The following is a 15,836-nucleotide window of genomic DNA, read 5'->3' on the forward strand; positions in this document are numbered from 1 at the left end:
TTAAACAAGTAGGTTTGAGTTAATTTTGTAGTGGCTTGGATTAATATGAAATCTCAGATAAAAATTTAAAACTGGATCCCTTGGGAAGAAATGTCATGATGTGTAACAATTTCATTGAAACCACACAAAAAGAAAAAAATGAGATTTCATGAGGGTACATTCGTTAATTCATTGGTGAAAACTTGATCAAGTTAATTGGTCACCGTCAATTCGTTGGTGTCGAATTTTGGGTTTCACTCAGCTCGTAGTGGCACGAAGCTAAGATCATAAACACAGATGTTGTGTAACCATAAACCTCAGTGGTAGTTGCTGAGATTCTCAAGGGTTACAGTGAGGATACGAATGTTATGGAGAAGAATAATGGGGATGGTGAAAGAAGACATAGTACCTCTGCTGCGAACATAAGGACCAAGCAGGAGACTCTGAACTCATGTGAGAAAAGAGTGAGGTAGCTCACGATTAGAATAAATTAGTTAGCCTTATTGGGAAGACAAGGTTTGTGTATACCAGGTCATGAAGGCTATTATTCAAAATCTTATGAGGCTTGGGACACATACAGCAGCATGCTTCTAGGGACACTTAAGTAAGATATCAAATATATCCCCATAAACGAATGAGCACAAAAAAAAAAAATATTTTTGGAGTTTTTGAAATTGAAAGAAAAAAAATTTTATAAAAGAGTTAAAAAAATACGATTTTTTTTTTTTAAAAACTTTGAAAGAAAAAAAAACTTTGAAAGAAAAAAAAATGGGAAAACCGAACCCGAACGTTCGGTTGGTTTCGGTTGAGGAAAATTTTGAAAAACCGAACCCGAACCATCGGTTGGTTTCAGTTCAGGAAAATTTTGAAAAACCGAACCCGAACCTTCGGTTGGTTTCGGTTCAGGAAAATTTTGAAAAACCGAACCCGAACCTTGGGTTGGTTTCGGTTCAACAAAATTTTGGAAAGCCGAACCCGAACCTTCTGGAGGTTTCGGTTTTGGAAAATTTTTAAGAAACCAAGGAGTTTAGATAAGTAAAAAAAACTTTGTACCTAAAGAAAAACGAATTTTGCACCAGAAATGTACAACAAGGAGAAACTACCTTTGAAGTAATGAGCGAGTGAAATGGTGGAACCGAACCCGAACGTTCGGTTGGAATCGCTTCTTACGTTTGAGATCGAGAGGTAGTGTGAGGTACTGACTCTGATTCCATCATGCCTAGCCCTTGCAAAATTTTATTGAATGATGCTTCTGGAAGAGCTTTGGTGAAGACGTCAGCCAGTTGATCAGTGGTTCTTACGAAGTGAACTTCGACATTTCCATCTTCCACATGATCTTTGATGAAGTGATACCTCAGTGCTATGTGTTTGGTTTTAGAGTGTTGCACCGGGTTATGACAGATCCTAATTGCGCTTTCAGAGTCACAATATAGAGGGATCTTCTTCATATTGAGTCCATACTCTCGAAGTTGACTCTGTATCCAAATCACTTGTGATGTGCAGGATGCAGCGGCAATGTATTCCGCTTCAGCAGTAGACAGCGACACACATGTTTGTTTCTTGGATTGCCAGCTGACCAACTTCCCATCAAGAAATTGACAGCCACCAGTTGTGCTTTTGCGGTCGAGTCCACATCCTCCAAGGTCAGCATCAGAGTAGGCTTGAACGAAGAAGCCAGAGTTGGATGGATACCATAGACCTAAGGAGGCGGTTCGCTTGAGATAGCGTAGGATGTTCTTCACTGCCAGCATGTGAGGTTCGCGTGGGTTAGCCTGAAATCGAGCACAATAACATACAGAAAACATGATATCAGGCCTGCTAGCAGTTAGATACATCAGTGAGCCTATCATTTGACGATAGAGCGTGATGTCGACAGCCGGTTTATCCAGTGAAGGGGTAAGTTTGGTGCCGAATGCCATTGGGACTTTGACTTTTGAGTCTCCCATCATTCCAAACTTCGCTAGGAGAGTCTTCGTGTAAGCTTCCTGGTTGATAAAGATGCCTTCGGGTCCCTGTCTTATATTTAAACCAAAGAAAAAATTAATAGGACCCATTGAGCTCATTTCAAACTTAGTCTCCATCAACTTTCTGAATTCAGGTGTTAAGTTGGGATTCGTAGAGCCAAAGATGATGTCATCGACATAAATTTGAACTATCATAAGGTGGTTACCTTCCTTTTTGCGAAAGAAGGTTGGGTCAACCGAACCTTGTTTGAATTTGGACATCTTTAAAAATTTTGTAAGCGTTTCATACCAGGCTCTCGGAGCTTGTTTGAGGCCATACACAACTTTATCCAGAATGTAGCAATGATTTGGATATTTTTCGTTCACGAACCCAGGAGGTTGCTCCACATACACAGTTTCTTCAAGTTCTCCATTGAGAAATGCGCACTTGACGTCCATTTGGAAGACCTCAAAGTTTTTGTGAGCAGCATATGCCAGAAATATTCTAACCGATTCTAGCCTAGCTACTGGAGCGAACGTCTCTTCGTAATCTATCCCTTCCTCCTGACAGTATCCTTTGACAACCAGACGTGCCTTGTTCCTTATGACATTACCTTCCTTGTCCATTTTGTTTCTAAAAACCCATTTGAGACCAACAACTGAAGCATCCGGAGGAGTTGGAATGAGGCGCCAGACTTTGTTCCTTTCGAACTCGTTTAGTTCGTCTTGCATTGCTTGAACCCAATCAGAGTGATCGAGGGCAGTGTTCACTGTCTTCGGTTTAACTTTTGATATAAATGAGTTAAACATACAAAACTCAACCTTTGAGAATAAGGATGTCTGTTTTGCCTTCAGTTGATATCGGGTCAGAACCTTTTCAGATACATCACCAACTACTTGAGAGATAGGATGATCTCTGGTCCATTTTGTAAGAGGAGGGTAATTCGGATCGAAGGTTGGATCTAGTTCAGCGTTGATCATCTCTTCAGGCTCAGATTGGCTATCGAAATCAAGCGTCATATCATCATGCTCCCCCTCAATTGATGAGTCTTGAGAAACATGAGGTTCAGGGGTTTCTTGTGGTGCTGGATTTTCAGGCATTGAAGCACCTTCGTTTGGAGGGGCACCTTCGGTTGGAGAGTTACCTTCGGTTGATGAAGGACCTTCGGTTGAAGTAGTAGAGCTTGGCTCCCCCTGGACATGTGAGCTTGGCTCCCCCTCGACTGAAGCATTGTTGTTTGGAGATTCATCAGCAGGCGATTCTCCTTCATGCATTCTTCTTGCAGCATCTTCGACAATCTGCTTCATATGATCTATTTTGTTGTCGGCTGCACCTGCTTCGGAGAGAGAAGCTTTTTCCGGTTCGTCAAAGAGATCCAGAAAATTCTCATACATATTGGCGATTGAGACTGTGACTTGACCAGTTTGAGGAAAGATTTCCCTGGCAGTATCATCTATGGCCTTTAGCTTCTTGACATAGTTATCGTCGAAGGTCACATAGTATGTCTCTTCAATTCTTCTTGATCGTTTGTTTAGGACCCTGTACGCCTTTGAAGTGAGTGAGTAACCCAGAAAGATTCCCTCGTCGGCTTTGACATCAAACTTGTTGCGGTGATCTTTAGAATTAAAGATAAAACACTTGAGCCAAAAACGTGGAAAAATTTCACATTGGGCTTCCTGTTGTTTAAGATCTCATATGGTGTGAGCGTGAATCGCTTGTTGAGATAGGACCTGTTTTGTGTATAACAAGCAGCAGAAATAGCATCAGCCCAAAAATAAAGAGGTAAGGAAGCGAAACTTAACATAGTTCGGGCAGCTTCACACAGAGATCGGTTTCGTCTTTCGACTATTCCGTTCTGCTGTGGTGTGTAGGGAGCTGAGAAATTATGGCTAATTCCCTTTTCTGCAAGAAACTCTTCAAACTCCCTGTTCTTGAATTCGAGACCATTGTCACTCCTTATGTTGCGAACGACCTTCTTGAGCTGAACTTCAATTTGCTTGATAAACACTTTCAGCTTTTGAGTCGCTTCAGATTTGAGCTTTAGAAAGAACACCCATGTAAAACGAGAGAAGTCATCAACGATAACAAGAATGTACTTGCTACCACCGATGCTTTCAATAGATGAAGGACCACACAAATCGATATGAAGCAATTCGAGTAGTTCAACAACTTTTGTGTTAATTATGGATGGGTGACTTTGACGACTCTGCTTTCCCATTTCACATGCAGCACATAAATGCTCTCTGTCAAACTTGAGCAATGGAAGACCCCTAACATGACCTCCAGTGACAAGTCGGTTGATATCTTTGAAATTGAGATGAGAGAGTCTTCTGTGCCACAACCAGCTTTCGTCGGATTGAGCTTTTGATAGCAGACATATTGCTGGATTTCCTTTGATAGGTTTCATGTTCAGCGGAAACATTTCACCCTTTCGCTCTGACTTCAGAATCACTTTCTTTGTCTTTTTCTCTATGATTTCAGAACCTTCATCATCGAATGAAACTTTAAGACTTGTACCTCCAACAAGCTGAGATACACTGATGAGGTTGTGTTGAAGTCCTTTCACATAGGCCACCTTCCTAATGGTAAAATCACCATTCGTTATCATCCCATATCCCTTTATGGTGCCGAAAGAGTTATTTCCAAACTTAACGTTGCCACCATTTGTAAGAGATCTGTATTCCCTGAGTTCCTCTTTTCGCCCTGTCATGTGACGCGAGCAGCCACTGTCGATGTACCATTCTTCGTCAAACTGCTCGTCACTTATAACCTGCAAAAATTAAGCAGATTTAGGAACCCAAAGTTTCTTGGGTCCATGTGAGGTTTTCATGGGAACAGGAATAGTTAGAGAGATGTCAACAAGATAGGTTCTTTTAATTAGAGTTGTTTCATCTTTCTTTTTAATGGTGAATACTTTTATTTTGTTAGGATTGGGTTGGTTTCCTGTGGGCTCAGGCCTTGATTCATCGACCTTTCGCTTTCCCTTCTGTTCAGCTGATGTATGAGGTTTTTGAGGAACAGTGGGATTAGCTTTAGAGCAAGATAGAGATAAATGAGTAGAAGTAGAATGACGAGAAGAGTTAGAACGAGAGAATTTGGATGGGGAGGACTTTCTGGCTGATGACTCTAGGTGACCCTTTTGCTTTTGATCATTGGTGGGGTTAACCTTTGAGTCTTGTTCTCGTCTGACTTCAGAGCCGAATCTCTGAGTTCGGTTGGAGTTGTTCTTGGAACCGAACCTTTGGTTTCGGTTGAAATCCTTTTCAGAACCGAACCTTTGCTTTCGGTTGGTATCTTCTTGCGAACCGAACCTTGGCTTTCGGTTGGTATCTTCTTGCGAACCGAACCTTGGCTTTCGGTTGTTGGAATTATCAGGCTTTCTTACGGGATTGTCTTCATACTTCAGATTCTTGTCTTTGTGTGAATAATATGCATTCTGGGAGTGCTAGAATTGTTTCCTTTCAGAAAGGTTTTTCCTGTATCTTAGGTTCCTTTCTATCTTTTTATCCCTCATCTGTTTAGGTTGATGATGAACGTTCGCTTTCGCTTTTGATATCACCTTGGCTGGTTCCTTTTGAACTTTAGGCGTTTTTCTTTGAGCCAAGGGAGCAGCTGGAATATCTGAAGAAGATTCAGTTTGCCCTGAGGAAGTGGAAGGAGTATCTGATGAAGTTTCACTTGGAGCTGTTGGCGTTGAAGGAATGTCTTCTTTTGCTGAACGATCAACCTCTTGAGGAGTATCTTTTGTACCACTTGTGCTTGGTTCACTGAAATTATCAGGCTTGTTCAAAGGTTCAGGTATGTATCTCCCTTTCTTCATCCAAGAGGTTCTTTCAGATAGGCCAACGGTTTCGTTTCCATTGTCAATAGGAGCTTCCCAGAAGAACTCATCACAGCCGTCAGCATTGTCTTCGTTAACAATAGCCGTGAGTTCAGCTGTTTGATGTTCGGTTACTCCAGTCACTTTGTATACCTGATTCGGAGTGGTTCTGACTTTTTGATACACTACAGCCTTTTCTACTAATTTCGGGGACTTTTGTTGGGACAATCTAGCGAATTCCACAGAATTTTCAGAAATAAGATTTTTGTGGTTTTTAGATTCGTTTTTAACAAATTCTGAGCAGTCAACCGTATCCTCTACAGAAATTTCACTCATGTTTTCGTCCTCGTTAAGCTCAGATGCATTTTCAACATCGATTTTATTTTCTGAGCTTACTTTGGCATTTAGAGAGTCAAACTTTTGTATGGTTTCGGTTCTCAGTTTAAGTCTGTCATTTTCGTCCAAAAGATTTTTGAGCATGTCCTTATGGTCTTTGGATTTAATGAAGGACTCAATTTTGTCCAGTCCAATCTGATAAGTTGGGTTGACATCATCAGACGAAATCACACTCTCACAATTGTAAGCTTCGGCATCGATTTCATCCTCCTTAAATTCTAGGAATGGTAAAATCATACGGTGGATCTTTTTGCCTATCTCACAGTCTAAGTGAAGCTGAGTAATATTGGAATATAAACGTTTAGCTATTAAACAAAAAACATTTCGTTGTTTTAACAATTTCAAATTGTCTCTCTGCAAATAAATATTTTCGTCTTTGACTTTAATTAATTCCGACTCTTTTAACTCAATCCACATACGCCGCTCCTCACTCTTCGATGCCACCCTGCTTAATTGATCAGTCAGGTTAGAATTGGTGACTCGAGTTTGAGTTAAGCTACTATCTAAATGAGAAATTCTTGTGTTAACGTTTTTTAGTTCTTTCTCATATGAGGATGATGGTACTTTAGATGAAATAAAAACAGATTGTACCTTCTTTATCAGTTCATCAAGCTCATTGAACTGTTGGCTGAGTGGTTTGGCCGTGAAGCACATATCTTCCTGCACCTTCGGTCCATTGCTTCCTCCATCGGTATTGTATCCCCTCATCTGAGATGCGCTTGACACCATGAAGCATTTTCCACCACTGCTTTCCTCCTTAGCCATATAAGCCTTTCCATGAGTAGGCTTCCTCACTTCTTCGTCTTCTGAGTCAGTAGACCACACTTCAATGCTACCGAACTCATCGTCATTAACCGAACCCTGCACAATAAGAGCATTAATAGAAGGGTTAGCGGTAGACTTTTTCTTTCTCAACTCATCCAATCTCTTCTGCAGCACGGCTTCCTCATCCTTTCCGTCATCCTTTTCAGCCATCCTTTTAAGAACACAGTCCTTAGCATAGTGGTTCTTGCCACCACAGTAAAAACAGCTTACTCCAGAGTCGCCATCTGCCTTCGGTTCCTTCTTGGACTCCTCAGCCTTCGGTTCATTGTTCGCCTTTTCAGAGCTGTAACTCCCTTGCCAGTTTCGGTTTTTGTTGTTGGGGAATCTCTTCTTTATGAACCTCTTAGGATTGGATACCATCATGGCATAATCCTCAGTTGAGAGGTCATATTCTTCTAAATTGAGCTCTTCATCCTCCATCACAGCTTTACTTTTAGATAGGAGGGCCAACGAACCAAGACTAGAGACAACATTTTTCTCTTGAACCACAATCTTCTCTTGGGACTTTAGAATACCCACCAGTTTTGCCAAAGAGTATGATTTAAACTGTTCATGGGCTTTGACGGTGGAAACAACTGCTCTCCATTCAGATCGCAGTCCGTTCAAGAAAGTAACCTTTTGTTCGATGAGCTTCCTTTCAATGTCGTGTTTGATCATCTTGCTGAGAAGATGATTGAAGCGATCAAACGTCTGGGTCACAGTTTCTTCATCCCCTTGCATGAATTCTCCAAACTCAGATAGAAGCAAGGTTTGGATAGAATGTTCAAGATCTTCGTATGTGGAATACAGTTCGCGAAGTCTATCCCACACTTCCTTCGCCGTAGTGCATGAGCTGACCAGTCTGAATGTGTCGGACTGAAGGGCGAATCTGATCAACCTTAGTGCCTTAATATTGCACTGGAATTTGTCTTTTTCATCTTGCGCAATATTCGTTACGTCCTTAAGCAGATCGTTGTATTCTTTTTGCGTCTTAATAACTCTGGATGTTGCGGAATGAGAAAACGGTCCATTGATAATGGCTTCCCATATGAGAAAACCATTGTCCTCCGATCCAATCACGTAATCTTCAAAATGATGTGCCCATACTTCATAGTCATGGGTGTATAAGATTGGAATCTTTGTCGTCGAACCAATGCTGTTGGAGATATTAATAGGGTTTGATTGCGTCGCGTCCATTATGATCGTAATAACCTGTTCAAAGATCAGACTTGTAATAAAGCAGATTAGGGCAAAACAATAAATACTAAGATACGTCAATTATGATGACGGCTCAATAAATATCGATGATTGCGGAAAACCCTAATGGAAATCTTTTTCACAGAAAAGATGTGTATCGATTACACAGCCTCCTGCTCTGATACCATTTGTAACATCCCCCTCTGGCACGTATCACAATATTGTCCGCTTTGGGCCACTCGGCGCGAGGACTTCCCAGGGGGTCACCCATCCTGGTACTACTCCCGCCCGAGCACGCTTAACTGCAGAGTTCTTATGGGATCTGCTGCCCTCACGGCTTTAAAACGCGTTGTGTTAGGGAAGGTATCCACATCCCTTATAAGGAATGCTTAGTTCTCCTCCCCAGCCGACGTGGGATCAGATCTAACCCACTTTCACCCCCCATTATAGGGTTCGACGTCCTCGTCGAACACATCGACCCGTGCCCTGGCTCTGATACCAATTGATGGGATTAAACAACTTTTAATCTATGAAGATCGATTAGATCTTGAACAAGTATAAGTATAAGAAACAGCAAGAACGCAATAATAATAGCAAACCAGAAAACAAAATTAAGAATGCAACAGCTTGAATCAATCGTGTTGAATGATTAAATAAAATCCTTAGAAGAGCTCGATTAAGAACATCAACTGTAAAGGATTAGAAGATTACAAGAGAGCAATATCGTAGAACTCTTGAAGGTAAAACCTCAAATCTTGAATCTTAAATCTTAACCTAATATGCATGCAAGCATTAACTTATATACTATACATAAAAGGCTCTCGGTTGGACAGGCCCAAACCGGAGAATACAAGGCTAATCTACGAGCCCAAAAGACGCAACATAAAACAAAACTTCAGCCCAACAAACTAAAAAAAATAAAATAAAATAAAATAAAAATATAAATAAATCCTATTTTTTTGAAAAATACGTGAAATATTCTAAATAGAATATTACACTGACATATTTTAAAAAATAATTTTAAAATGCAAAATAAATGGAAAAATCTAAAAATTCTTTTTTTAAATATTATTTTCGGAACTTGAATTAACTAAAAAAAATAAAAAAAAATCCTATTTTTTTTAAAATACGTGAAATATTCTAAATAGAATATTACACTGTACATATTCTAAAAATAATTTTAAAATGCAAAATAAATGGAAAATCAAAAAAAAATTAAATATTATTTTCGGAACTTGAATTAACTAAAAAAAATTAAAAAAAATAAAAAATAAATAAAAAAATTGCGTCTCACGGTCTCACAAAATTAGGCCGTCTCACATGAACCTAACCCTATATATATATAAAAAATTAAAAAAACAAATAGGATGTAATTTGAAATTATTTTAATAAATGATATGTGTAAACAATAAAAAAAAGGCTAAAAGTCATATAATTTAAAACTATTTATATAAAATAAAACATGGATATATTTTGGAATATTTATATAAATTAAAGGGCTAAAAGACGATATTAAAATAAAACATGGATATAACTTGGAACATCTATACTACTTAGGGGGCTAATAAGAGATATTAAAATAAAACGTGGAAATATAACTTGGATGTGAATTCATTTATTATAATAAGCATTTAAATACCGATCTCAACAACAAAATATATTATAAATCACATCAAATAGGCAATCATTACAATTTTGGGTGTGAATAAAACCCCCTTAGGACTAAATAGTTAATTCTTTCTTCATTCTTAGGCTGGAGGGAGTGGTGCCATCGAAACCGCATTTCCTCCCCCGCCATATAAACGTCACGTCACTTTTTACCATAAAAGTGCGGTTCCATGCCACCAAGGGAGTGAGATTATGGTAAAGAAAGAGAAAAAGAAAAAAAAAGAAAAAAATGTGATTGGTTGAAAGAGGAGAGAGAATAAATAAAAGAGGAGAGAGAGTGTCAAAGTGCAGCAAGGGAGTACCACATTGCGATCTAAACCGCACCAAACCGCAGTCACGGGGCGGTGTTCCCTTGCCTATGTGGCAAAAAGTAATGGTTTTGCCCCATGGGAACAAGTTTCTGACTTCAAATCTTTGGGGATTCAGAATGGTTTTGCCTCATATGAACAAGTTTCCGACTTCAAATCTTTGGGATGCAATCGTATCTCATTTCTAGGAAGTGTTTGTTTAAAAAACCACATGAACAAAATACTCGTAGTGGAATCTTTTTTGAATGCTTGGTCCATTTTGGTCAACTGAGACAAAAAAGGACCAAAAAGGAATCAAATGATTTTGTTGCGATTTGCTGATTTATGTCTTCGGTGATGAATAATTGATGACGTATGCATAAGAGTTGGATTGAAGCCTTGAAAGGATCATGTGTTTGTTTCCAGCGTACGAGTCATCATTCAAGAGTATTGCCAGAAAAAAGCTCAAAGCAGTCAACAGAATGTTCAAGCACTGCATCACGAGTCATCATTTTGAAGAGGCTTGTCTGGCGGACAATTGTTTTGGTCATCTGCCAAAATACCCGCCGACTTATTCGAGCTCACATCCAACACCCTTAATTTGTAAAGAAATCCCACCTCCATCGGCAAACACCCCGATATATTTGTGTTAGTAAGCAACAGTTCTTCCATGGTGTTTGTGAAGTTTGCTATGTTTGGCGTGATAAATCCTCCTAAGTTGTTGTTCGCGAAAACCACCATAGAAGTTGTGTTGGACCCCAAATTCGAAGTAATCACAAACGTTAAACGGGTGTTGTTAATGAAAATCGCGTCTAGGTTTTTTTGTTAAAGAGTTCAGGCAGCAATGGCCCTTCGATTCATTGAAACGAAGTCGATAAATTTGAGGCTATAGGAGGGACATGATGATGGAAGGGAAGGGACCCACGAACCGATTGTTACTTAGGTCAAGCTCGACCAATAATTAACCTACATGGCAATACAATATATGGTAACAGGTAAAATGGGATAAACTTAACAGGTAAAATTGGACTTTAGGTAGCTAAACTATTAGAAAAAATAAGGGCCCTTAAAAGTCAAGATTTTTTAGGGCTAGAGTGTCATTTTCTGTCAAACTCCATAGAAATTATTATAGAGGTTTATTTTCTGATATTTACTTCTTTTATAGATTTGATTGAACCCAAAGAGAAAGAGAACTTCTGGTTTTCATCAAGAGACATCTTATGTTTGAAAGTTAGACCGACAACACAACAAAAACAAATAACTTTATCTGTTCGAAGAAGTTGAAAACAGAGTCCATGTATTATTTGACTTACATTGTATGATGTATAAATTTATTAACTCATCTTGCTTTCTGAAAATATTATTTGCCAGCAAACAAAATGCACACTGAATTGTGATTTTTAATTTCGACTAGCCTTCAATTGTTGGTCTTTCACCACTCTATGTCTATTGTAGGCATGACCAGATTGCTATTTAATTGGGAGTGAAGTCCTTTCAGACTTCCTCCTGTAAAATGACAATCCCTTTTAGGTGTATAAAAGACTAAATAAATTAATAAAAGACACTGAATAAAAGTTTTTTTAAATCATGGAAAACGCATAAAATTTGACAGCTGTGGGATTTGAACCCACGCCCTTTCGGACCAGAGCCTAAATCTGGCGCCTTAGACCACTCGGCCAAACTGTCTAATTGTTAATTATTTTCTAGAAAGTACCTAATTTTAGTATAACAAAATATAATAAACTTTGAAGCCACATCACGCAACTTGATTGGATAGACTTCAAAAACAAAATAGATCAAATAAACATAAAGCAAAAATACAAGCTTATATCAAACAGTTGTTTTAACTTAGTCTGGTTGGATTCATCATCAATCAATTTTGCTCTCAGTTCTCCTAAATACCTTATGCGAATATAAGTATACATGTGTGGTGAAATGCTTATAGCGGAGACATATAGATATAAAGCAAACTTAAAGATTTCAAAGATTTACAAAATCTTGTATTGCCCAGATACAGTTCCAAACACCAAACGTCTTGGCTTCGCAACATCAAGTTTCGTGAAAAAAATCATCTGAAGCTCATGTCGAATAGTTTAGAATCAATGATAGACGTGGTGGATTTGAGAGATGCAAAGAGAAGCTGTTTAATTTTCTCAGGATTGAACGTCTCAACATATGATTTGAGGATCTCAAATTGTCGTTTGAGTTAGAAATCTCATTTGAAAGATCCTTCTCACGGAGCTTTAATTCTTCGAGGGCTTTCTCAAAAGAGTTGAGATTTGTGCTCATCAGCAAGATTGGATAGGATAGAAGCTTTAATTTTCGCAGATTCACCTGTAATGGTTTTGTCAAGATCAGTGAGATCAACTTCCCATCTGTGTGAAAGAGTGTGCGGAATCTTCAAATTGATAAAGTTGCGAATTTTAATGGAATTGTTGGGTCAAAAAAAATAATATGCAGATTGCATAAGATCTAATGGAATTGTTGGAGCAACTGTAAGCGCATGGTAGATGAGAAGACACTTGATGACTTCAGCCATAATTTGAACGTCTGTAAGAAACTTGAGAAGACTTCTGGATCGAATGATACTTGAAAGTTTCTATCATGGATGATCAAGACAACGAATTCTTCACGAGAGGACGGAGAAGTAGAAACATTTTCAAAGGTGGCAGCCATTTGAGATACTCGAAGTCTGATTTTGAATGAAGCTATGACTTAGGGTTTTTGGTTCACAGAGAAAGTATGAACAAGGAAGATGACGAACGCGTAAAAAATTTATGAGAAAATGACGGAGAAGTTAGTCGTGGTAAGGATGTGGGGAGGGGTCGGTACACACCCATCCCATTGAAAAAGTAAAAGTGTTTATTTCTACGCTAGTCAGCTTTGCTGGTTTCATTTAAAGGAAAGAAAAGAAGAGTAGAGATATATGGATATAAAAGAAAGGAAAGGAAAAGAAAGTAAAATGTATTTTTCTGTTCCCGAATTCGAGAAAAAGGAAAGAAATTTTTTTTTTTTTTTGTGTTACCGAGTTAAAAGGAAAAGAAATGAAAACTAAAAATAGACAATTATACCCTTATCACCTTCTTTCAATAATTTCAAATATATACCACATGATACTCTTGAAAACAAAATTATACGTAAACTTTTTTTTTTGCCAACTCTTGCCTACTTCTCAACTTCTTTACTTATTTTTTTTACCTTTAGTTGCACATTGTAATGAGATTTTTTGAGAAATCCTGCAACTTTTTATTAAATTAATGCAAATAAAGGAGTTTGTAAAACTTTGGGGTGATCAATTGGTTCCTTATTATGCTGATATATTGGGAGTTGTCTTGCCTTTCATAGCTAATAAAGAAGAAATAATATTTGTTGTAAGTTTGTGTATTTTGATGGAATCCGATGGAACTGGTTTTTAATTACACTTTCATATTGTGAAAGATGAGACATTGGTATTTTAATGTTTTTAGATATGGACGATATCGTCCTTGGGGGATACCTATATCAGATAGACCTTTGGGTGGCAGCTACAATGGTTGCATTGTGCTCAAAACTCTATGTTTTTTTTATGTTTGTAAAACAACGAAGAGAACTTCATGGAAATACCTAGGAGAATGTATGTAAGTCATTGTTATTCAAGAATAAAATTTATGATCATTTGTTGTGTGCATTTTCATCTAAGGAATGCTTGAAATCTTAAACCCTTAAATATCATTTACTTTATAGAGGCAAAAAAAGACGCTAACATATACCCATATACCACCAAATAACAAGTAAGAAACATAGAAATAACCAAAAAATAGATGGCATCGTGTATAAGAAGAATAGGGTATAAGAAACATAAAAAAACAAATCAAAGAAAAAAATGAAACCTGATGATGGAAGCTTGAACCCTGAAGATGAATGTGTGAGGAACCAGTCAATGGAATCGTCTGATGCAGAGCATGAAGAGGAGAAGTAGGGATTTTTTTTCTTTTGTGATGTTGTACGTGAATATATATATATATATATATATATATATATATATATATATATATATATATAGGGGTATTTTGGTAATCATCGGGATTTTCTCTGTATCAATGATTCTCTTCTCTCTAAATCTCTCCAATTTGGGAGGAAGATTAGTAGAGAAAAGAATGCTCAGATTTCCTTTCCTTTCTTCCCAAATCACTCCAAAAAATAAACTCGGAAGCACTCTTGACTCCTTCTTTCTTTCCAATTCTCTTCTTTTCTCTCCGCTTCCCTCGTTAATTTCGACTCGGGAACAGGGTGTAAACGTTGGAAACGGTTACCTATCTATAAAAATTGGAAATTATTACCACTCTAGAAATTCTTTTTTCTATTTTTTTATTATTTTTAACATTATATTAAATAAAAAACATAATTTATAACATAAATTAACTTTTTGAAAACATAAAAAAAAATAAAACCACATTTCATTAATTTAAAATTATATAAATTTAAAAATTAAATTACTAAAATTAAATATTACATTGTCTAAATAAAATAAAATTTAAAAAACATACAAAAAACATAGAAAAATTCTAATCGTTGTCGTTGTCGTCACCGGCATCATCCGCATCGTCGTCACCGTCCTCATCCTCCTCCTCATCACCATCGTCATTCTCCTCGTCTTCATCGCCATTTTGCCCTTGGAATTGTCTTTCCCATATGTATTCAATCAAATCATGTCGTAGATTGTGATGTGTTTCACGGTTTTGTATTTCCAAAACCCTTGATAAGTATGTCAGGCTACCAACTTGTATTACTACAGGTGGATTAAGTATATCGTTTGTGGTATATGAACAAATAGCCCTACCCTCTTCTTCTATTATCATGCTATGTAAAATAACACAAGCAGTCAACACCGTCGTCAAATTTTCCATGTCTCATGTTCATGTCAGATGTTTAATTATGTGCCACTTTTGTTTGAGGACTGCAAACGCCCGTTCTACATCCTTCCTTGCAGATTCTTGTGCTAACTTGAACATTTTTCGTTTATCGTCAGCCATAAATGTGTATGACTTGTCAAATGTAACACATTCAAGATATATCTCGTCACCTAGGTAATACCCATACTTATATTCATCTCCATTGACAACGTATGACATGTCCGTTGCTTTATCCTGTAAAATATCGTTAAATATCGGAGACGCTTGGAGCACATCCAGGTCATTGTTTGACCCCGCCATACCAAAGGATGCATGCCAAAACCATAGGTCATTTGAAACAACCGTCTCCAATATACCAGTCGAGACCCCATGATCACCTCGCGTGAACTGACCACGTCACGCGTTGGGACAATTTGCCCACTCTCAATGTGTACAATCAATGCTACCAAGCACCCCTGGAAAACCATGTTTAGCTTGATGCACGACATACAACATGTGACAACCCGAAATTTCCATTCGGTCAAACCCTAAAAGCCAACCACTTTGTAGCATAAGTCAATGTAATTATTTCTTATTTTTAAGAAATATAAAGTTTGTTTGATTATTTTAATATTATTTTTAAGCGAACGGGTGAAAGAAAGGGTCGTCTCAGGTTTTGATTTTGGAAAACCATAAACACCTCGCGTATTAGAAATTCCCGACCAAACTTTTATGTTTGGGTCGAAAAATCATCCCAAAAATCCGTAAACTCATGCTTATACATGAGTTTACTCCTCATTTGTGTTTACTCCCCATTTATCAAAAGAGTAAACTCCAAAAATATTCTTTCAAGTATCATCCTTGATTTTG

General features: G+C 37.8%; 1 protein-coding gene and 1 non-coding gene across 2 annotated transcripts; both read right to left on the bottom strand.

Moving 5' to 3' along the window:
* Positions 1 to 11,701: 11,701 nt before the first annotated feature.
* TRNAL-UAG (transfer RNA leucine (anticodon UAG)) lies at positions 11,702 to 11,781 on the bottom strand. The gene has a single exon. It is a non-coding gene; the product is annotated as a tRNA-Leu (tRNA).
* A 2,858-nt stretch (positions 11,782 to 14,639) lies between these two features.
* On the bottom strand, positions 14,640 to 15,287 carry LOC111883331 (phosphopantothenoylcysteine decarboxylase subunit VHS3-like). The gene is made up of 2 exons (XM_023879661.1): positions 15,040 to 15,287; positions 14,640 to 14,934 (listed from the first exon to the last, which is right to left on the bottom strand). Exons 1-2 carry the CDS (start codon positions 15,285 to 15,287, stop codon positions 14,640 to 14,642), a joined length of 543 nt encoding a protein of 180 aa, XP_023735429.1.
* Between the last annotated feature and the right edge of the window lie 549 nt (positions 15,288 to 15,836).

Source organism: Lactuca sativa, chromosome 3 (genome assembly GCF_002870075.4).
Source record: "Lactuca sativa cultivar Salinas chromosome 3, Lsat_Salinas_v11, whole genome shotgun sequence".
Taxonomy (NCBI): domain Eukaryota; kingdom Viridiplantae; phylum Streptophyta; class Magnoliopsida; order Asterales; family Asteraceae; genus Lactuca; species Lactuca sativa.